Consider the following 22025-nt stretch of genomic DNA (forward strand, 5'->3'; position numbering starts at 1 on the left):
CTCACTTTCTACCACTTCCTGTATAGGTAGTACAGTAGCACCTACTTATTCCCCCGTGAAATTTTGGTGCCTTAAACAGTCCCCAAACAGAAAAGAAATAGTAGTGAAAGAAGGAGCCGCCGTGGCAGGCGTCGTGTCTCAAAGCTGTTGAGCACATCATGGGGACTTAATAGGGTCAGCAGGTCTGGCTTCCAGCTGCAGTTCTATGAAAAGCGTATAAAAGGGCTTTAAGGTCTTTGGTCTTTCTCATCTACACACTGAGCCCTGGAGCAGCGTCACATTTAGCCACGGATTCAAGTCCCCCTTAGACAGAGTGTGGCTCTTGCTTTAAGAGAAGGTGAGGGCTCTTAACTCTTGCAGTCACTGGCTGCCTCAGGGCCTTCCGAAAGGAGCTCTGGCCACCGGTCCCCGAGGGAGAGAAAGATGCTGAGGCATTGCAGCGGGCTGCCTCGGCCTGCTTGCCCGATGACCACCTCACTTACAGCCTGCAGGCGGCTGCTGTCAGGTTGAGGTGTTGACAAGAAAGCAGGGCCGAGCCTTTGACCTGGCCAGAGGCTGCGGCTTCTCCAGTCGATGCCAGTATGTTCCAGGAAACTCTTGCAGGGTCAGGCCTGGATTGCTCCCTCAGAGAGGCCTCCAATGGTCAGAGGAAGGAGGAAAGGCCTCAGTGGTTTAGCGAGGGATGGGATGGCTGATAGAGAAATCTCTGAAGCATTTCACTGGGCTTGGCCTTGAATTCTTGCAAGAGACTTATTTGCTTTCCTGCTTGAAAATGGGATAATGTTTAAATACGGGATGAAAAGTGCAGTGGAGGGAGTGGACTTGAAATGGTAAGAAATCTTGCAGTTGGCTCATCCTCTGTCTATATATATTTAAAGCAAAGAAGCAATAATTCTGTTTTTCCAGAATTATCTTGATTGTGAAATATGTAAGCAGTGGCGGTGAAATAATTACACTCCTTAAACACAGCGGAATTCCACAAGCAAACAAGCGCTGTCCTTTGAACAGTCACCACCATAGGAGACTACACAATTATTCCCTAATGTCATTGCTCAAAACACGGGGAATTTCCCTCAGAATGAGTTTATGAGTCGTGTGAGATGATCCGGGCCTTTACTGTATAGTCACATCTCGTGTATTTTGTTTTATCACCTATTTTTTTTTTATATCATTAGGTGAGAGTCCACATTTTGGTAATAAAGGAGAACCGTCATTTAAAAAAAATCTGTATAACTGATTCACTTTGTTATAAAGCAGAAGCTAACACACCATTGTAAGGCAATTATACTTCAATAAAGATGTTAAAAAAAAATCTGACTTCTAGTGGTTTAATCGTGTTCCTCCAAGTCTATAATTACGTCATTGTTGCCACCTGACCCCCTTTTTTTTCTGGTTGATATAGGTCCAGTCATTTTAAGCTAAAATGTTCTCTTTCTTAGGCTGGAACTTCACACACCCTATTGAAATCCCTAGAATTTTTAAACACCTTGTGTGAGAACTTGGATAAGGATTTACTCTTGACTTTTGGAGTGGTATGTCATACACATAGCAGGTGCTCAAGAAATATTTGTTGGTAGATGCGCTTGGAAATCAAAGGGATTTGTGAACACTGGTCCCAAATTCTTTGTACTCTGAAGTTTCTCTTATATTATTTGGAACACTGTAACTATCAAAAATCAACAGTATGAATCCAATTTAGAAGGAGACAAAAATTGAAAAGAGATCGAGAAACATCAAAATGGTCACTAACAGTGATCCTCTATGGATGATGGGATTCTAAGGAACTTCCATTTTCTTTTTTACATTTTTAGATTAAAGATTCTTCAGTGAACATGTATTGCTTTATAACGACACAAAACCAGTAAGTCTTATATAAAAATAATGCAATCTGTATGAAGCTAGTAAGGCAGTAGATCTTAGCCTTTCTTGGGTCACACACTCCTTTGAGGTTCTGGAAAGCTCTGGATCCTTTTCCTGTAAAGGTGTACATACAACATTTTCCATATGATTTCAGACTTTCACAGATCCCACGTAGCCCATCCAAGGATCACTTAGGACCCCAGATTAGGAACCAAATTAGGAATGGAGAAAGTGGTACCCAGAAAGGAGTTGACTGCCAAATAAATGTGGCAGGATACAGGGTTATATGAAATTTGGTAACGTCAGCGTGGGGACATCGGATTCAGTAGAACAGCCATTGCAGCAAGCTATGCAAGTCAACCAGGACGCCATTGTAAGAGAGGGCATTTTCCATTCGTGAAACCTCAAGTGTCCTGTTCTCTTTCAGGTCGTGGGGAGCTGACAAGGAGTAAGTAAAAGCCTTGAGGGTGGGACTGAGAGCCCAACTGAGCCTAGGATTTGTATCCCCGTAAATGAAGGCCTTGAGCAATCAGTCAGGCTCTTGTCCTGCAGCAGCAGAGACAGGCAAGCAGGGGGTTTGATCTAGAGCTGGGGAGTGGCCATGGATGTGGTTCTGAACCACAAGGGACTAGTGACAAGGGACTAGTGACAGGGCTATCGGCCATGGGGTCCAGGTTGAAATGAAAATGAACACAAGACAGGAATGCGCTGTAACATGGAGAGAATGGGCAAGGGTGATGTTAGCCTAGTTGGAGATTGTCCTGGGGAGAAGGTGTGGAGATTCTTTTCTAGGAAAGACATAGTTTTGCCATTTTGACAGTGGTTCAGCCACATAATATAGGTAAGAGGCTTGTAGAGGCAGCGTTGTTCTAAGTCTGAGGTCTTGCAGTGGCATTGCACCGGATGAGGAACGTTGCAAAATGGGGATGCTTAGATAAGGGTGTGGGGAGTGCTTCTTGCTAGCGCTTCTGCGCATGTGTGGTGGGATGCATTTTGGATTACTTTTAGGGAAGGAAGCCAGGAAACATACCAGTAGGCACATTCAGCACACAGTAAATGTGAGCTCAAGGGAAGGGAGGGATGGGGAGAGAGAGGTTGTTCAGGAGGAAGTTTGGCAATGGGAGGACTGTTACCAGCACAAAATGAGTTTTGCTGGAGTCATCAACTTTCTCTCCAGTTTAATTCAAATGCCCAACCAACACGATTTTCCACCTCCTGACACTTTACATTTCTTCATGTATGTGTGCCTGGTTCTATGAAAACTTCATATATTATGTTGTGAATATACCAAAAGAGAAATGAATGAGTGATGATTCACATTATTAAAGTGTTCAGTAGCCTGGCTCCTTTGGACAGCTACCCAAATGTGTGTATTTCAGTGAGCATTTTGTAGATGGTGATCATCTTGAAAAATTGGAAGAGGCAGGAAATCTTAATGTTGAGGGTTAGAAAGATAATGACAGCACAGGGAGATCAGCTCGGTGCTTTGTGACCACCTAGAGGGGTGGGATAGGGAGGGTGGGAGGGAGGGAGACGCAAGAGGGAAGAGATATGGGGATATATGTATATGTATAGCTGATTCACTTTGTTATAAAGCAGAAACTAACACACCGTTGTAAAGCAATTATACTCCAATAAAGATGTTAAAAAAAGAAAGAAAGAAAGAAAGAAAGATAATAACAGGGGATTCATAGTTTGCTCATTCAGTCATTCAAGATAAAATTTGGGGGTGCTGGGGATAGAGCCACGAATAAGACAAAGGCTCTTGAATCACAGAGCTGTCATTCTAGTGAGGGGAGAGGCAGAAAAGGAAATGGGCACCTCAGCACTTCATCCTGGGACTAAGATGGGGAAGGAAGTTCAGGCACTAGCTCTGGGTTTGAGGAGGTGGGTAGCAGTGGGTAGGAGGGAGTGGCCATTTGCACCTAGAAAGATGGGCAGCTTCATGGAGTCTTGCAGTGGGGCTGGGGGAAGAACTGGCAGAGGAGCAGCAAAGGTGGGGTAACAGGGCCCATTAGGAGATCTGCCCACGGGGATTGGAGGGCCTGGGCCGGAGGCTGGGGGTGGAGGCCAGATCTTATAAGCCTTGCTAAACGGTTCAAGCTTTTTTCTACAGGCTATGTTTTTTATTTTAATTAAGAAAATTTATTATTAATTATATTAGTATATTATGCATTCTCCAGGAGAATGTAGTGACTTTCCCATTTTTACCCCAACGTTTTTCTCTGCTTCACAAATCACCAACTCTGCAGGCTATGTTGAACCATTAAAGGGGTTTAAACAAAGGAATACTGTGATCCAACTTACGTTTCATCGAAAATTTAACCATTCTGTGTCAAATTAGCCATTGAAAAGGTGTTGGAAACAAACTAAGTGCAGATTGGCAGTTGATCTTTTCAAAATAAAATGTTCAGGCGAATTTAATCTCAGTCACAAGGAAGATGCAAGCAAGTATTTCTCTCTTTATTTCTCTGTTAAAGAAAAGCTCTTCACAGAAACAGAGCCCTCACTTTATTTTCCTCAGTAGTTTCGTGTGCAACTCTAAATGAGTAGTTTTCCATAATTCAGTGTATTGCTCCTGGAAAATGTAGACAATGGGGCAAATTTTCAGCCTATGCTGTCATTTTATGGATTAATTTCCATTAGCGCTGACCTTCTGGCTTGCAGTGCACAAATATGAGTAAAACATCTGTTCATGTCATTCCCCTGCTTAAAAACCTCTGCTGGCTGCCCATCGCCTACACTAGGGAACAGTCCAAGCTCATGGCCTTGGCATCTGTGGTCCTCCGTAAACGTGCCTTTCCAGCTCTTCCCGGCCATTTCTCCTTATTCTGTGCATCCCCAGACTCCTTGAACACACGCTTTTCATCCTCATCTATTACTTCCGCTCTCGTCTTTGCCTGCAATGCCTTTCTTCACCTTGCCTGCCATGGGCGTTTTTATTCAGTCCTTCAAGGCTCAGCGCACATGCTACCTCCTCTCTGAGCTTCCTTCACCCGTGGAATTAATCTGCATCCCCACAGCACTCTCTGTGTCCCCTGTCCCAGCTCTTATCCCATCGTGTAGCATCTTAGTTCCCCGACCAGGGATGGAACCGCGCCCCCTGCAGTGGAAGCTCGGAGCTTTAATCACTGGACCGCCAGGGAAGTCCTTATCCCATCGTATTTTAACTCTCTGTTGAGGGCGTCTGTCTTCCCTTCAAGCTCATGAGTTCCTGAACGGCAGCACGCACATCTTGCCCACGTTTGTTTTCTCAGCTTTGTAGCGCACTGCCTCTGGCACATGGTCGATGCTCAGTGACCGTCAGAACTAAGCTGTGTGTTTTGTGTTTCTGTGTGTAAGAGCTCCAGAAGAGCCCTCAGGGAGCTACAGGGCAGCAAGCCTCACTTGTTCTAGTGAGGGGCCTGGTGGTTGCTGTACGGGGAACTCTTCTTCCTAAATAGTGGAGGGGTTTTTTAGGTATAAGGAAGTGAAACTGGATAGGTTATTTTTTTCCCTGGCTTTCTTAATAGCTTTGTTGAGATGTAATTTGCATACCATACCACTCACCCATTTAAAGTGTCTGTGTCAGTGGTTTTTAATATATTCACAGATATGTGCAACCATCACATCGATTTTATAACATTTTAATCACCTCAAGGTTATTCACTTAAGAACTTCAAAAAACCTTTCATAGGGGTCAACCCCTAAGACTCTCCTATCAAGTGGTATCTCTGATGATACAGGTTTGTCATAGGGAGGGAATTGGCTTAAAGAAGGAAACAAAGGCTATATACAGGCATTTTTTAAAGAAGAAGTTGTGTAGAAAAGCTGAATAGCCAAAGGATGGTTAAGCAAGGGATGCTGGTCTGACTTAACACCCTTTCCTAAGAGTTCAGAGAGGCCAGGCTCTAGGAGCTGTACCCCAGTGAGACCCCATGAGGCTGGATAATGTGGACAAGAGCTGGGGAGATAATTGAAACTTCTTAATAGGAGAGTAGGTTTTGAGCTTGATTATGCTCCGCTAGAGCAACATGGGAGTGATTGTAGACTGAACACTGAGCACGGTCTGCCCAGGATGCGTTAGGGCTGGAAGGACAGTAAAACGGATCATGGTCAGGAAGATCATCTATAGATTCCTGCCTCAAGTCATCAAAAGGCAGAGCCTTCTGGAAGAAGGTCTGCCTGTTTAATCACAAGTGGGTAGCTAGGATAAACATGGCTCAGGTCACCATCTACTGGAATATTATACCAAGACATAGGGCATCTCCTGATATTTTAAAGAGGTACACTTAAGAAAAATCAAAGGAGCTCTCTATTTATTTCAAATAGCTTTTAGAATGTATTATCTCATGAAGTGGTATAAACTGAAAATACTGGTAAGGTTCAAAAAAGGCAGAGAGAATTTCAATTAATGGATAGATCCAATATGACCGATTATGGAAAATGAAAATATTTGTAGAAAAGTGCGTTTTTGCCCCTGTCAAGGTTGGTTTTCAAAATGGGGCCCATCAATTTTCTTTACTCCATTGTCAGGAGCAAATTAATGGGATGGGTAGACCAGTGGTTGGATCCAGTGTGGAAAATGATGTGTGGCTGGCTGATTTATAGATTACTGAGCTTTTGTAATGAAATAGGCTTATCCTGCTGTTTTCAAATGACACAAACAGGACCTTTGGGTTTTTATGTTTTCATGGAATGTAAGTAATCTCCACATACCTATAGAACATCAGTGCACTTTACATTTTGTTCTGCTTAAGAATGCAAGGTATGTTATGGTTCTGTTTGTCAAACTCAGGAAAAAGTCAACAAGATTTCTTTTTTTGTCATTACTGGAGTGGGAACGAAGATCCAAGGCAGGTTATAAATTAGTTGATGGGCACACAATCTAATTTCTCCTTGCTTGAATGAATTATCTGTAATAATTTTGTATGTCTATGTGAACTTGTTAAATTCTTTAATTTGTTAGAAAGAAAGCCATTATGTGTAACCAAGGTGCATTTTCTTTCTTTCTGTCAATAATGGCTTGCTAAAGAATAGAAGCAGTGTTCTTCTAGTTTCAAAAAGCTACTTTGCCATTCTCTCAATTTATTCAATCCTTTCTTTTCATTTTTACCTCTTGTTGTCTTATCTTTGAGTCATTTAAATACTAACTAGCAGAAAGTGGACACAAAATGTAAGGAGTGATTGAATTCAAATCAGTTTTCCTACCTGTCAGCCAGCATATTGAGTAAACATATAATTATCAGTTAAAGTGAAGTTTGGGGGCATAGAGTTCATCGAAATTCTATTTATTCATTTGTAGATAATCTAGATTATTTGCGTAATATTTGAGTTGGCTGTAATGAAAAACACTTGTTAACCAAGTTTGATTTAATCATATAGTACATATGAGACTTGTTTATTTTGTGATTTAAAAAAATAATATAAATTCTTTGTAGGTTTTAAAAAATAGTTCTTGAGTTTATATAAATAACCGAATAGACTTAGAAAAGGGAAGTAATTTGGCATTTAAAAAGAATTCCTCCCTATGTGAAAACTCTAAACAGGGAAGAAAATGAGTTTTATTTTTCCTCAGTTAGATTTACATACCTTTAGAACCTCATTTTGCTGATTTCTTGGAATCAGAAATTAAATTCAAGCTGGGATCTGAAAATGAATTCTGAAAGCCTTAGCTAATCAATGACTTGTCTCTCTCTCCTTGTGTGCTGCCATTTTGGCTTGGAAGGCATACGTGTAGGATCAGTCTCTTTGTATTATTCAGCCGCTTATCCCTCATGCACCACAAAAGCTTCTGGCTTTGTAGTTCTCAACGGCTGTCTTCTAGGTTCTGTCTGTGGAGGATACCGAGGTGAATTAGACACGGTCCCTTGATGATATCTTACTGTTGTTTTCTTGTAATCTGATTCTTACCCACTTGAAGTCAAATCTGCCAACTCCTTTCCCCAAAGTAAAAGACCTAAGGTGCTAATCCCTACTCATTGATGGCAAATGCTAAATTGGAAGCAACAGCTAAGAAATGTAAAACTCCTTATCCAATTACATTACAAGCTCTGTAAGCCAGTCATGCTCAGCATCGTCAGGGCCATGAGAAGGCAAGATCTCACTTTGGTAAAAATGATGGTGTAGTTCAAGTAAGCGCTAGCAAATCCTAAAATGTCAAGTCCATCCAAGGAAATTAAACATGGTAGGAGGGACTTCCCTGGTGGCGCAGTGGTTAGGAATCTGCCTGCCAATGCAGGAGATATGGGTTCGAGCCCTGGCCGGGAAGATCCCACATGCCGCGGAGTAATTAAGCCCCCGAGCCACAACTACTGAGCCCGCATGCCACAAGTACTGAAGCCCAAGCACCTAGAGCCTGTGCTCCGTAACAGGAGAAGCCACCGCAATGACAAGCCCGCGCACCGCAACGAAGAGTAGCCCCTGCTCTCCGCAACTAGAGAAAAGCCCGTGCGCAGCAATGAAGACCCAACACAGCCAAAAATAAGAACAAATAAATTTATATAAAAAAAAAACATGGTAGGAGTGAAGGTGGGGAAATGTTTTGTTTTTGTTTATGTGTGTTATGGTTAGGAGTACTGGCTCTGGAGTCCATCAGATATAGATTTGAATCCCAGCTCCACTAATGTGTGACATTGGACCTGCCTGAGCCTCAGTTTCCTCGTCTGAAAATGGGCATAATAAAAGAACCTCCCTTGCAGGGTTTTTGAAGGAATTAAGTGAGATAATAGAAAATGCTTAGCTTGGTGTATATTAATACTCAGTGTAAAGGACAGCGAATGTACAAGGCACTCTTTCCCCCTCCAGGTGTTTACAATCCCGCTAAGGAGACTAATATGCAAAGTACCCACAATGCAATTACAGCTATATGTGAGAAAATGCCACAGTTGTTGGGAAGGACATTATGAGCTGTGGGTGAGAGAGGTTGGAGGTTGGGCTGTCACAGGAATGATGTGAGAGCCAAGGTGTAAATTAGGAATAAGCATGACCCAGTGGTCTCATGAAAAGTATGATTTTCCCTTTAGCTCTTAGCTTTAAGAAAGGTCAGTGTCTTGAATGTGATCTGTATGTGGGTTTTTGTGCCAACATTTGTCCTGAAAAACAATCTTAATTAAAATGTGTTTGTGTCGGGCTTCCCTGGTGGCGCAGTGGTTAAGAACCCTCCTGCCAACGCAGGGGACACAGGTTCGAGCCCTGGTCTGGGAAGATCCCACATGCCGCGGAGCAACTAAGCCCATGTGCCACAACTACTGAGCCTGCGCCCTAGAGCCAGCGAGCCACAGCTACTGAGCCCGTGCACCTAGAGCTCGTGCTCCGCAATGAGAAGCCACCGCGATGAGAAGCCTGCGCACCGCAACGAAGAGTAGCCCCCGCTTGCCACAACTAGAGAAAGCCTGCACGCAGCAACGAAGACCCAACACAGCCAAAAATAAAAATAAATACATTTATAAAATAAAGTAAAATAAAATATGTTCGTGTCTATTTTGCCAAGTCGATTGTACTAACTGAAAAGATGGCCTTCCCTCCCCTAACGTCATCATCAGATTATATTAATTCAAAGCTTCTTCGGTACTTGAGTTCCTTTTGGGAAAGAGGGAAGGAAATAAGCTGGTGAAAGGTAATCATATAATTGAGAAAAGACAAGGTCATAACAAAGTCAAATACTCTTGACGTGAACATTATGAAAAAGTTCCTTACAGTTATGGTTCCTTTGTTGCCGTGCTGTGTAGGGTCCCCCTCTAGAGACCTCTAGTCTGCAGTGGTGACGTTTCTCATTTCTGCTAGTCACAGCCCAAATTTTGCTGCTCCTTATCGTCATACACCACTCTTGACAGTTACCTAGTCTCCGATCTTACAGAATTTATCAACTAAAGTAGAAGACAAGATGAAATGATCCGAGACCACATATACCCATACAGGGAAATTCTTCTGACTGATATAAATGTGAATAGATGGGCTTGCACACTTTAATGTGCAAGAACACTTGTGCAGTCGCTTTGTTGGAAGAAGATGTGGTATTAGAGGGTCTGACAGATGCATGGAAGCCAAGTGGTGCTTCAAGTTATAACAGCTTCTGTGATCAACTTAAACGTCTTAGGTTTATCCGCCTCCCGCTCTAGACCGTGAGCTTCTCAAGGGCTAGCACACAGCCTGGACCTTAGCAGGGACTTGATAAGCGTGCTCTACCACCAAACCCACTTTCTTTTCTGCGTTGCCGGAAGCAGCATGTCCCCAGTGGCCATTTTGAGCGCAAAGTGTTATTTTGAGATCTCTGGAGAAAGCGCTCCAAACCCTGCTCCAAATGTCTGAAACAAAAGGGGAGCTAAATCCCTTAGGGGGTCTGGAGACATTCCCAAGGGAGGGAGGTGGGGGAAGGATGGGAAGGAGAGACTTGCAGAGTAACCCTCTCTTTTTGAGTCTGTTCCTTCTTTTCTAAGATGGTTGTTATTTTTAATAAGATTATGATCAGATGCCATTCAAACAGTCTGATCACAATACTGCAAAAATCAGCTTCTAACTTTTGGGCTAAATCATTCTCCTTCTTAAACCAGTCGTTGCCGTGCTCCGTCTGGCACCAAAACTTAATGTGGAGAAGCGGGTGGCAGTGGGAGATTTTTGAACTGGCTCTGTGCCCCACTGCTAAGCCTTCTGCCTGCTCTGCTCTCCCTCCCAGTGTGATGCAGAAGGGATTCTGTGAAGCCAGTGTTCACTTCAGACTTGCAGAAGAGACATTCTTAGAATTCTTAAGGAGAACTAGTTTCTAAAAGTCGAAAATTTACCAGCAAACGAGTGACCTTTGGTGTAATATCTAAGCAAAAGTAACCCAGGCTGATTTTGCACTGTTGACACGGAAATATTACGTGATTATGATTGCTTTTTAAAAATGCAATTGAAATGATATGCTTAAGTTTCTAATGAGAGCATAAACCGGCTTACTGGTAATGTGCGCTTGTAAATACATGAGTGGTTGGAGGGTTGACTGTATACCTGCATATACATATTTACATATCACTTTAGGGTCGCAAGCTTGGTTTTGCATTTATACATACATAGTTAAGATGATGAAAGATCAGTCATCCTGTACAGTGGATGTACAGGGGCCACCACAAAATCATAAAGTCTTAAGTGTTTGATGCTGTTAGTGACTCCCGGTAAGAATCCATTGCTTCCTCTCTTTGTACCAAGAAGCAGACTGTAACCGAATCTGTACTGATGAGTTCCCTTTTTCAGTCTCGGTCCTTTCACTCTATGTTAGACATCAGAAAGTTATCTCCATTTGCGGAATTGTGCATTTCTTCACAATTTGAGGGTTTACACAGGGAAGTCTATTTAGATTTGGTCCGAGTGGCCTAAGTCTGGAAGAGTGTACTGTGTCCTGAACCATGGTACAAAGGTTGACATTTAAAAGTTTATTTTTCTAGGGATTAGGAAAATATTGACTTATTTTCCTTTGGGGGGCTAATATAAAGCTTACTGTTTCAATAAATGTATTTCAATGAAAAAGAGATTTGATTTGAAGAAAAATATGACGTATATGATAGTGCAGAAGTTGTGGCAGAAATCTTGAAGATTGTACCATGAGTAAGTCGAGTTTGGGAGACACTTAAGAACAGAAAAAGGATCAGTAGTTGGAAGACTTGGATTTGAATCCTGATTCTACCGCTAGATGTAGACAGCTGATCTTAAGCCTCCGAGCCAGTTTCTTCATGTACAAAGTTGAAATGATAGTATTTTCCTTGTCTATTTGATGAGTTTTGGTTAAGAAACAGGTAGAATATATGTTGAAAGTGTTTTCTTAAGACTGCAGAGTCATCTTGGAGTGAAACAACCACCAAAACCCCTAATAATGTGAGCAGCAAGTTATTTCAAGAGAGCTCAGGAATCAGTGAATGAGAACTTTCAAAGGCAAACCTTTTTTTTTCCCCCCTGCATGGTGAAAACTGAGTAGGTTCCAAATTTAGGCTGACGGTTTTCCTGTCACTACTTAGGAAGAGAAGACTGAAACATATGCTCGCTTCTCTCCAGATTATATAAATGCTTTTGCCTTTTACTTAACGCTGCTACAGAACTTATAGAAGGACGCAGTGGGACCTTGCTATTATTTGGGTGTTTATAAACTACTGATTATTATTTTTTTTAAAAATAAATTTATTTATTTATTTATTTTTGGCTGCATTGGGTCTTTGTTGCTGTGCATGGGCTTCCTCTAGTTGCGGTGAGCGGGGGCTACTCTTCGTTGTGGTGCACAGGCTTCTCGTTGTGGTGGCTTCTCTTGTTGTGGAGCACAGGCTCTAGGCACAGGGGCTTCAGTAGTTGTGGCACATGGGCTCAGTAGTTGTGGCTCGCGGGCTCTAGAGCGCAGGCTCAGTAGCTGTGGCTCGTGGGCTTAGTTGCTCCGTGGCATGTGGGATCTTCCCGCACCAGGGCTCGAACCCGTGTCTCCTGCATTGCCAGGTGGATTCTTAACCACTGTGCCACCAGGGAAGCCCTAAACTACTGATTATTATAACACAGTTTTCTTGCGTTAGGCAAAAGCACCTTTTCAGGCCAGTTAGTGCACAAACTGGCAGGAAGGCAGTGCCCAAACCTGAGAGAAAGACCCTTCTTGTGTGTGATGGAAGCTTTATTTCGGGTAACCCTGTAAGTCTGATAATCAAATGATAAAGCCGAATAGGAAAGTTAGATAAGGGTTATGTTCTAGACCGCCGGGCAGAGCTGCCATTAAATCATGGTAATTCTAAAAGTCAAAGGTTTTCCTTGTCTCTGATGCCAACAGAGTTACAGCTGAATCCTACTGACAGCTCGAATTGTGCTTTTAATTCCGGGGAGAGGGCTGGAGAAACACATGGGGATTGGAGGCAGCTGGGGGATGGGAGGAGGCCCTTAATCCTTCTCTTTTTCTTTTTGTAAAAATGAAGCCTGATTCACAGGCCTAGATCTTCTTCTAGGGGAAGGTTTGTGGGACCCAGAATAGCCACCCCAGCTTCTTCTGCAGTTGAGCTATCCCTGACAAAGGAGTAGGAGTGAAGACCGAGAATGCTTAGTTGAATCAGTTTTCTATGAAAAGTGAAACCTCGTTTTCTGTGACATGAATATGTGGCCTTTGAAACACAGGGAGAGCTGGAAGTGTCATTTTTAGAAGGCATATACTGTACATTTAAACAAGTGATTCATTTTGACGTACCCTTTAGCATAGTAATTTGACAACTAGGTTAGAAAGCTGAAGGAGGATTTTCTTTTTCAAAGTTACTTGGAGCAGGTACCTGTGAAATTATTGTGCAGAGAAGATTAACAGATGCTAATTCAACAGGTTAAACAATGAAATTGGAGGACTGTTTTTGCAATCTGTATTGGGAAGATAGTTGGCACCGAAAGCAAACCTTTGAAATTATTTTCAGTCTCTAAGGCTTGCCTCTTTTTTTTGTTTTTAATCAGGGTATAGTTGTTTTACAGCATTGTTAGTTTCTACTGTACAGCAAAGTGAAGTAGAGTTCCCTGTGCTATACAGCAGGTTCTCATTAGTTATCTATTTTATACCTAGTAGTGTATATATGTCAGTCCCAATCTCCCAAGGCTTGCCTTCTTAGATGGGGCTTTATTCACTTAACTTCTCTGAGAAATTGATCACAGACTCTAAGTGTTAGGGCTCAAGCTGCAGTCACAGTGTCCTTTCACTTGGGTCCACGAAACATGGTAGATATGGGACAAGGGGGTCAAATGTTCCTATCAGAAAAATCTCTGAGTTCACAAAATAGGAGTGTTTTTTCTTTTATTTCAAATCGTTTTGCACGGGTATCCATAGACATGATAGGGATGATCTGCTTGATTTGATCTCATGGGTCAGTAAATCCAAATTTAAGACTTGAAATGAAATATATCTTTGTTAGGATCTTTTTTCCCCCAGATTTATTGAGATATAATTGAAAAATAAAAGTATATATTTAGAATGTACAGTGATTTAATATACATATACCTTGGGAAATGATTACCACAATCGAATTAATTAACACATCTATCACCTCACATGGTTACCTTTTTTGTGTGTGTGAGAATGCTTAAGATATACTCTCTTAGCAAATTTCAAGTATGTAATACAGTATTGTTAGCTGTAGTCACCATGCTGTATGTTAGATCCTCAGAACTCACTCAACTTATAACTGAAAGTTTGTACCCTTTGACCAACATCTCCCCGTTTTCCCTCATCCCCCTGCCCTTGACAACCACCATTCTACTTTTTTTTAGATTCTACATATAAGTGGTACCATACTGTATTTGTCTTTGTCTTTGTCTGGCTTATTTCACTTAGCATAATGCCTTCAAGATTTATTCATGTTGTCGCAAGCAGCGGAATTCCTTCTTCTCTATGACTGAACAATATTTCATTGTATATATGTATACGTCACGTTTTTAAATCCATTCCTCTCTTGATGGATACCTAGGTTGTTTCCATGTTTTGGCTATTGTAAATAATGCTGCAGTGAACATGGGAGTGCAGATATCTCTTTGAGATAATGATTTCTTTTCCTTCAGGTATGTACCCAGAAGTGGGATTGCTGGATCATATGGTAGTTCTATTTTTAACTTCTTGAGGCACCTCTATACTGTTTTTGTTAGGACCTTTTAGACTTGTTGAACACTGATTCTCATTCGTTAGAGTGGTTTACTCTCACCTAACTAATCTTAAAGAGGAAACTCTGTGACGCCCTTCGGATATGGAACTGCGATATAGCTGTGACCGTGTATAAAAACGGTTCTCAAAGGATTGTCGTCAGGATACAGTATACTGGAGACTGCCTCAAATACTATGTACACAAATACAAATATAACCCCTATTCCATTATGCTGTTAAGTTTTAATATATCTTAAATTCAAGTTTTCTTTATACAGTTTTCATTATAAAATTATTAAGAAAAAAAATTTAAGTAAAACGTTATTACTAGAAATCACTAATATATACCCGCCTGGGTTTCCAATAGTGTGTTGAGACATGGCTCTGGTAGAATCTGAATATCTCCAAGTTCATTCAACACTAATGACTGGATGTCTACTGAGTGCCAGGTACTGTTCTAGGTGCTAGGGTTATAGTGGTGAACAGATGAAGGGAAATCCCTGCCCTGAAACAGGCAGAGAGGTAAAATAGACAGTGTATCAGATCAGGGTAAATTCAGTGAAGGAATAGATGATAGGAAGGTAGGTGATGGGATCCTATTCCAAGTTCAGTACCTTGAACTTTAGTATTTTCCTGTATTTCTCAGGGGAGGAAAGGCTGTATGAGGTGGAAAGAACAGAGCTTTGGAGTCACAGACTCAGGTTTGAATTCCAGCTCTGAAGGTGGGCAAGTTACTTAACCTGTTCTGAGTCCAGGATTTCTTCATCTGTAAAATGGGGACAAAGATTTAATCTGTTTCATAGGGTTATTATGAGTCTTATGTGAAAAAATATAGAGAAAGCACTTGGCACGGTGCCTGGTATCTAGAAAAGGCTCGGTAAGTGCTCTTATTACTCTTATTAAATCAGTCACATCCTGGATTTGTCAGGGTCACTAACCCTGCTCCTTGTAACCTTGGCCTCGGGCTGTGGCCCTACTATCAATGGCCGGGTCACCTGGGAGTCCCACAGGGATCCCCTGACTTTGCCACCCGGAGCCTCATCCTCTCATGCCCTGCCCATTGGCTCAGACATCTCCAGTACCCATGCCTGCCCCAGCTATTTGGAAACTTGAGACATCCTTTGGACAGCGTGCCTGGTACCAAGTAGGCACAGGAATGTTGATACTTTCTCCCCTTTAGTTACCCAGTGAATAGTGCATACTCAGTAAATATCAACTGACAGGCTTCCATATATGCCACTTTTTGTTTTGCCTTAAATTCAATAAATTGTTGGGAGGCACACGGATAAGCAGAATACAGGGCTGTCTCTCCTGAACTCTTGTGTTTAGCAGAGAGATCTGTGTTTATATGTATGTATTCGGTGTGTGGGTCTAATGATGGAGAATATTTCTCTCATAAAAGTGTCTCCTTTAATTGCTGAGTATCAGTAATCCCTTCTTTGGTGAAATAATGTATCTTTGACACATGACGAGGAGGAACTACTCTCTCATGAGTTTGACAGTATTAACTTTCTTTTCGTCTCTCATTAAGGAAAAGACCAAAGTTGTTGAGCCCTTGGACTATGAGAATGTTATCACCCAAAGAAAAACCCAGATTTACAGCGACCCCCTCCGAGACCTGCTTATGTTTCCAATGGAAGATATATCTGTGAGTTCGCAAGCACTTCTTTAAAGAACAAAACTGCATTTTTCAAGGCGGTTCATAGAGCAAGGATGTTCTTTGTCTTCTAGATCTCGGTGATAAGTCGTCAGCGCAGAACGGTGCAGTCCACTGTACCAGAGGATGGTGAGAAGAGGGCCCAGAGTTTGTTTGTCAAAGAGGTAAGAGGCTCAAAGGCCACAGAAGAAAATTCATCATTCATTCATTTTAAATATACTGTATTTAGGGGCTTCCCTGGCGGCGCATTGGTTGAGAATCTGCCTGCCAGTGCAGGGGACACGGGTTCGAGCCCTGGTCCGGGAAGATCCCACATGCCGCGGAGCAACTAAGCCCGTGCGCCACAACTACTGAGCCCGCGCTCTAGAGCCCGCGAGCCACAACTATTGAGCCCACGTGCCACAACTACTGAAGCCACGCGCCTAGAGCCCGTGCTCCACAGCGAAAGAAGCCACCGAAATGAGAAGCCCGCGCACTGCAATGAAGACCCAACACAGCCTAAAATAAATAAATAAATAAAAATTAAAAAAATATATATATACTGTATTTAAAATGCTCTTTCTTGGGGAGATCTGTATGTGTATGGCTGATTCATTTTGTTGTGCAGTGGAGGCTAACACAACATTGTAAAGCAACCATACTCCAATAAAATTAATTTAAAAATTTAAAAAAATAAAATGCTCTTTCTTTAGTGTAAATGGAAAATAAAATTACTAGAACTTAACTGACCTACATAACAAGTCTATATGATGTGATATAGAGGATACAATTTAAATACTTTCACAAGTAGCTTGTATTCATAGTCTTTTTTTTTTTTTTTAGAAGGCAAAGGACATTGTTTACTTTTATTTATTTATTTATGTGGCTGCGCCGGGTCTTAGTTGCTGGCGTGCAGGATCTTTCTTGTGGCATGCGGGATCTGTAGTTGCAGCATGCATGCTGTTAGTTGCGGCATGTGGGATCTAGTTCCCTGACCAGGGATCGAACCCAGGCCCCCTGCATTGGGAGTGTGAAGTCTTAACCACTGGACCACCAGGGAAGTCTTTTTTTTTTATTTGAACACTCTTTGGACTTGGAGTCAAGAGTGTCCAAGAGAACATATGAATTGGTATTTATTGCCACCAACTGGTTTAGGAAGACACGGTTAATCCCCAAAGGAAGATCCGAGTACCAACATTCCCCAAATGATTTTTAAAAGTCTTTCAGCCTATTACCAGACATAAAAAAAGCAGATATACATGTACTTTTCCTACATTTCAAATTAAAGATTCTTATTTTCTTTCAGTGTATTAAAACCTATAGCACAGATTGGCATGTGGTAAACTACAAGTATGAAGACTTCTCTGGGGACTTTCGAATGTTGCCATGGTAAGTTTAGAATTTAAGGGAAACTTTCAAGAGGAGAGTTATTAAACATTTTACCTTTTTTTCAAACCATTTGTGAAGCTTCTCAATTATAACATATAATAAAGCAAAACCTCAAACAACCAGCATGTTTGGTAAATGTATTTTGGGTAATTGGATATATTTTAACTTTGCTCGTTGAAATTTTTTCCAAAATGGACGAGTTCACTTTTTGGCTTTGGTACATCTATATTGACCATAAAATCATCTTTCTTTGAATCTGGATAATGCAGTGAGCATTTTCTAGTGCTATCAATGAAAAAGCTAGAAGACATTTGGCTGAGTTTGATGGCCCCAGACATCTCTTGACAAAAGTACATCTCTTTGAGTTGCGTTGAAGGGCAGCCGTGAGCACCCTGGCCCAAGATCCAGACTGTCAGGGTTCAAATCTTACTTCTACCACTTCCTAGCTGGATGACCTTGGGCTAGTCACTCAGTCACTTGAGCTCTCACTTTTCTCCCCTTTCTCATCCATAATACTATTAACCTCACAGGATATCATACGGGAGATGTTTTGGAGAAATAAGACTTGGTGTAGCCTTTTGTAGTTTTCAAGGCACTTTCCCAGACGAGAAAACTGAGTCTTAAAGATGTCCTGTAAAGCTGAGTGCTAAGATGATCAGTCCAGGGTCATACAGCAAACAGACGGAAGAGCCAGAATGACCTGATGTTGCTTTTAGGCCTGGGAAAGATAAGGTCCCACCACCAGTGACAGCTCTGGCACACATTCCTTGCAATTTCTGCAGTTTGGGCTTAGTTACGTCTTTGCTGCTGGCTGCGCATGTGGGAGTCCTTTTACAAAAGGTAATGCAAGTTTAGTCAGAGGGGAGAATCTGACTTTGGAAAGGAGAAAACAATTTCTCCTTCTTATGTCTTGGCGTTTCCTTGGTTGTGAAAGAGAGAAGTCTACTCATCTTGCTTTTTTTTTTTTTTTGTCTGTTCTGCTTAGTGTCTAAGACAGCTCTCTTGTATTTTCAGCAAATCTCTGCGACCAGAAAAGATTCCCAATCATGTGTTTGAGATTGATGAGGACTGTGAGAAGGATGAGGTAAAGATGGGGGCAACTGCACTGGTTTCTTCAAGATCACTTCTGCTGAGAGATTTCCCTGGGAAAAGATGACGGAAAGAATTGTTTTTGAATGATCTGGGGCCAGCTTTCAAGCTGACGAGTGTCTTTAAACATTTTTTTTTAATTGTTGCATTTCCAAATGGAGCTTAGGAAAAATCAAGTGAAATGGGCTGTGATGTGTGTATAAACATGTTTTCCCACCTGTGGGACGCGCTTGTGGAGTTGCTTTTCCCGCACTGGGCATGTGGCATGGTGATTCATCTGGACTCTCCTGCCTGATAGATCCCTCTTGGGACAGATGGCCCGGATGTCTGTGACATTTTGAGGTGCAGTTTGACTGTTTATGTAATGCAGACTTTCCCAGAAGACAGTCCATACGATCCAGTAAATACTGAGTGCCTACTGTGTGCACGGCACAGAGCCTTTCATCCTGTAGTTAACAATTTCAAGTTTAATCAGGCATCGTCACGGTGGGGGGTGGGGGTAGGGGGAACTTTATGCTTTGGAAAGTCAGGCAGGGCCTAGTTCGTGCCCCCCAACTGTTTGATTAGATGCCAAGCCAGCTGCTGTTTTACTGATGGTTTTCGCTCTATTTCAGGATTCCTCATCGTTATGTTCTCAGAAGGGCGGTGTGATAAAACAAGGCTGGTTGCATAAAGCCAATGTAAATAGCACCATCACGGTTACCATGAAGGTAAGAAGTAGTTATTATATTATTTCATCATTTTAAGGATATTGCCATGACTAGCCTGTCTGGAAACAATATTTCTTTTTCAAAATTTCTTACAAGGAGCCCTAGCAAAAAAAAAAAAAATCTTTAGTGAGAGGATTCTCACACATGTATGGAATTTAAGAACTCTGAAACCTTAGGATAAATTTAGAAGTACACCTTTTTAAAGAAATGTAATTATTATCTTCTGAATCAGGATGTTTAAAAAGGAGGCTGTCAGTTGAATGAAGAAAATAGCTTTGAAACAAAAAAGGCATCAAAGGTTCCTGTGTGGAAATGAATGTAAATGGGTAGAAAAATAGGGTACTCTGTTTCCTTAGCAGGTATTAATTAGGTGCTTATTATACGCTGTTCACGGTGGGGAACATATGGCTCGCTAAGATGGGATCCCTGGCCTCCAAAAGCCTCCAGACTAGATAAGAAACATACCAAATTAACTACTATACCAAGCGGTACCTTAGTGCTGTCAGAACTAGAGACTTCTGTAGTCTGGCCAGAATAGCGAGTTTGTGTACGGGGTTTGTGTGTGGCTTTGAGTGCCTCGGACATGAGGTTGGCTTTTGTTCGGGAGGCTGTGGAGAGCCATTAAAATCCAAAGGTAAAACTAACAAGCTACTTGAAGATTCTGAGCAGAAAACCAAATGATTCCCTGATACCAAATATAACTGTCCTTTCAGATATTCAATAGAACATCATGTGGTTCGCCGAGGATGACTCACACTTGCATTAAGTATTAAAGGTCATTCTGTCTTTCACACAGCCTGCAAGCAGAAACCATGGTTGTCTACCAAGGGGAGACTCAAATTTTATCTTAATTTAATATTTTGCCTGCTGCTTTCCATTTAGTGGTCATGTCCTGTTCTCACTTTCATTTTCAAGCCCTGAAAATAACAAATCCAAGTGGTAGGACGCTTCCTATATGTCTCCTGCACCTAAGCCTGGGCCTCGGCATGTGGTGAGGATAAGAAAATCCACTTATTGATGACTTAATATGTGCCAGGCACCATGCTGAATGTTTCATATTCTGTATCTCTTTTAATCCTCATGGCAGCCCTAAGACACAGGTATTATTATTATTCTTGGTTGACAAATGTGGAAAGTGAAGCACGAACAAATTCAGTGATTAACCCAAGGTCGTATAGCTTTGAGTTTTCAGAGGTGGGATTTGAACCGAGGAAGGCTGATGCCTGAGCCTGTGATCTTAATCAGTACACTGTTGATGCTTCCTAGCTGAGTAAGTGAGACTCAGGCGTTTATCGTATTACCTATCAGAGTTATCGGGTTCCAAAGTGCATGTGTGAAGGTGAAAATTCTGGGCAGTTTGTTAGAAAATGCTTCTGTGGTTTTTGACTGCACCCCCTTCCCCTAACCTTCTCAAAATATTAAAATGCTTTACCCATACTTAAGCTTTAGTTCAACATTAAGTAAATATAATGTATGGAAATCTGGATTCCTAAAACAAGACATTAGGAAGTTAATATCTTTACAAAACAATTCACAGGATTCCTTTCAATAGTGAGTTATTCTAATGACTTTAAATTATAATTTGCTTTACATATAACTTTTTTAGGAGTTGATATATTATAAATCAAAATACAGTTGTCTGTAAAAAGTGCATGCTTTAAATTTTCTTTCATAATTTGTGAACTACAGATTGGTTAATATAGTAGGCAGAATAAAGACCCCCATGCAAAGGTGTCCATTCCAAATCCCTGGAATCTGTAAATGTTCCCTTACATGGCAAAGGGGAGTTAAAATCACTAATCAGCCGGTAGGGAGGTTAGCCTGGATTATCCAATGTAATCATCATGGTCCTTTTAAACTGGAAGACGGAAGCAGAAGAGGAGAGTTGGGGAAAGAGATGTGAGGGCAGAAGCAGGGTCAGAGAGAGATACTGTGTTACTGGCTTTGAAGATGGAGAAAGGGCCAAGAAATGGAAGCTGGAAAAGGCAAGGAAGTGGATTCTCCCCTAGAGCCTTCGGGAAGGAACACAGCTCTGCTCTAACCTTGATTTTAGCCCAGTGAGATCCATGTCAGACTTCTAACCTCCAGAACTGTGAGATAATACATTTATGTTGTTTTCAGCCTCTAAGTTTGTGGTAATTTGTTACAACAGAAATAGAAAAGCAATTCAATCAGTTAGTCAAAGATTGATTGTTTAGCTTTTGTATTGTCTACCCCTGAGATTGCAAACTCCACTGCTTACAAAGGCCAGGCAGGAACCATAAATTCATGAAGCGGGGGTGGGGGGGGTGGCGGGTGTGGGGGGGTGGGGGGGTGTGTGGAGGGGGGTGGGTCCGAGGCAACCTGGTGACCACGTGGCCTGCTGAAGGGGACAGCTGCTGCTTGTTTCCAGCTAATCGTTGCTCTGCTGCTGCTGAGCTAGGCTCTTTGCTTTTCCTCTTTTTTATCCCCAGCTGTTCATATTTTGGCTGCTTCTTTCTTCTTCTTCTTTTTTTTTAAGTGACATATAATTCACATAAGATAAAAACACTTATTTCTTTTAAAACCTCTACCAAACAGTAGGCAGAGGAAGGAGAAGAAGAGTAAACCAATTTGGTCATATGTGCTACACAGTTCTTTTACAAAAAATGTGTGAGGAATAATTTGAAATATAAAGGCCGTTAATGAGCTTTGGGAATTGTCTCTGGTTATGGATTTCATTTATCCCAGCTATTCTTTATTATGGATGTGGCTCTCCATTTTGGATTTCTGG

General features: G+C 41.7%; 1 protein-coding gene across 7 annotated transcripts in view; it reads left to right on the forward strand.

Moving 5' to 3' along the window:
• DOCK11 (dedicator of cytokinesis 11) overlaps window positions 1–22025 on the forward strand; it is a 190509-nt gene that overhangs the window by 24352 nt on the left and 144132 nt on the right. For all 7 annotated transcript variants that reach the window (XM_082445483.1, XM_082445485.1, XM_082445479.1 and 4 more), the window contains exons 2-6: window positions 15981–16097; window positions 16181–16270; window positions 17392–17474; window positions 18489–18558; window positions 19178–19273. In XM_082445483.1, the coding sequence (XP_082301609.1) occupies window positions 15981–16097; window positions 16181–16270; window positions 17392–17474; window positions 18489–18558; window positions 19178–19273 (456 nt within the window). The remainder of the gene's footprint in view (window positions 1–15980; window positions 16098–16180; window positions 16271–17391; window positions 17475–18488; window positions 18559–19177; window positions 19274–22025) is intronic.

Source organism: Balaenoptera physalus (genome assembly GCF_965194825.1).
Source record: "Balaenoptera physalus genome assembly, chromosome: X".
Taxonomy (NCBI): Eukaryota; Metazoa; Chordata; class Mammalia; order Artiodactyla; family Balaenopteridae; genus Balaenoptera; species Balaenoptera physalus.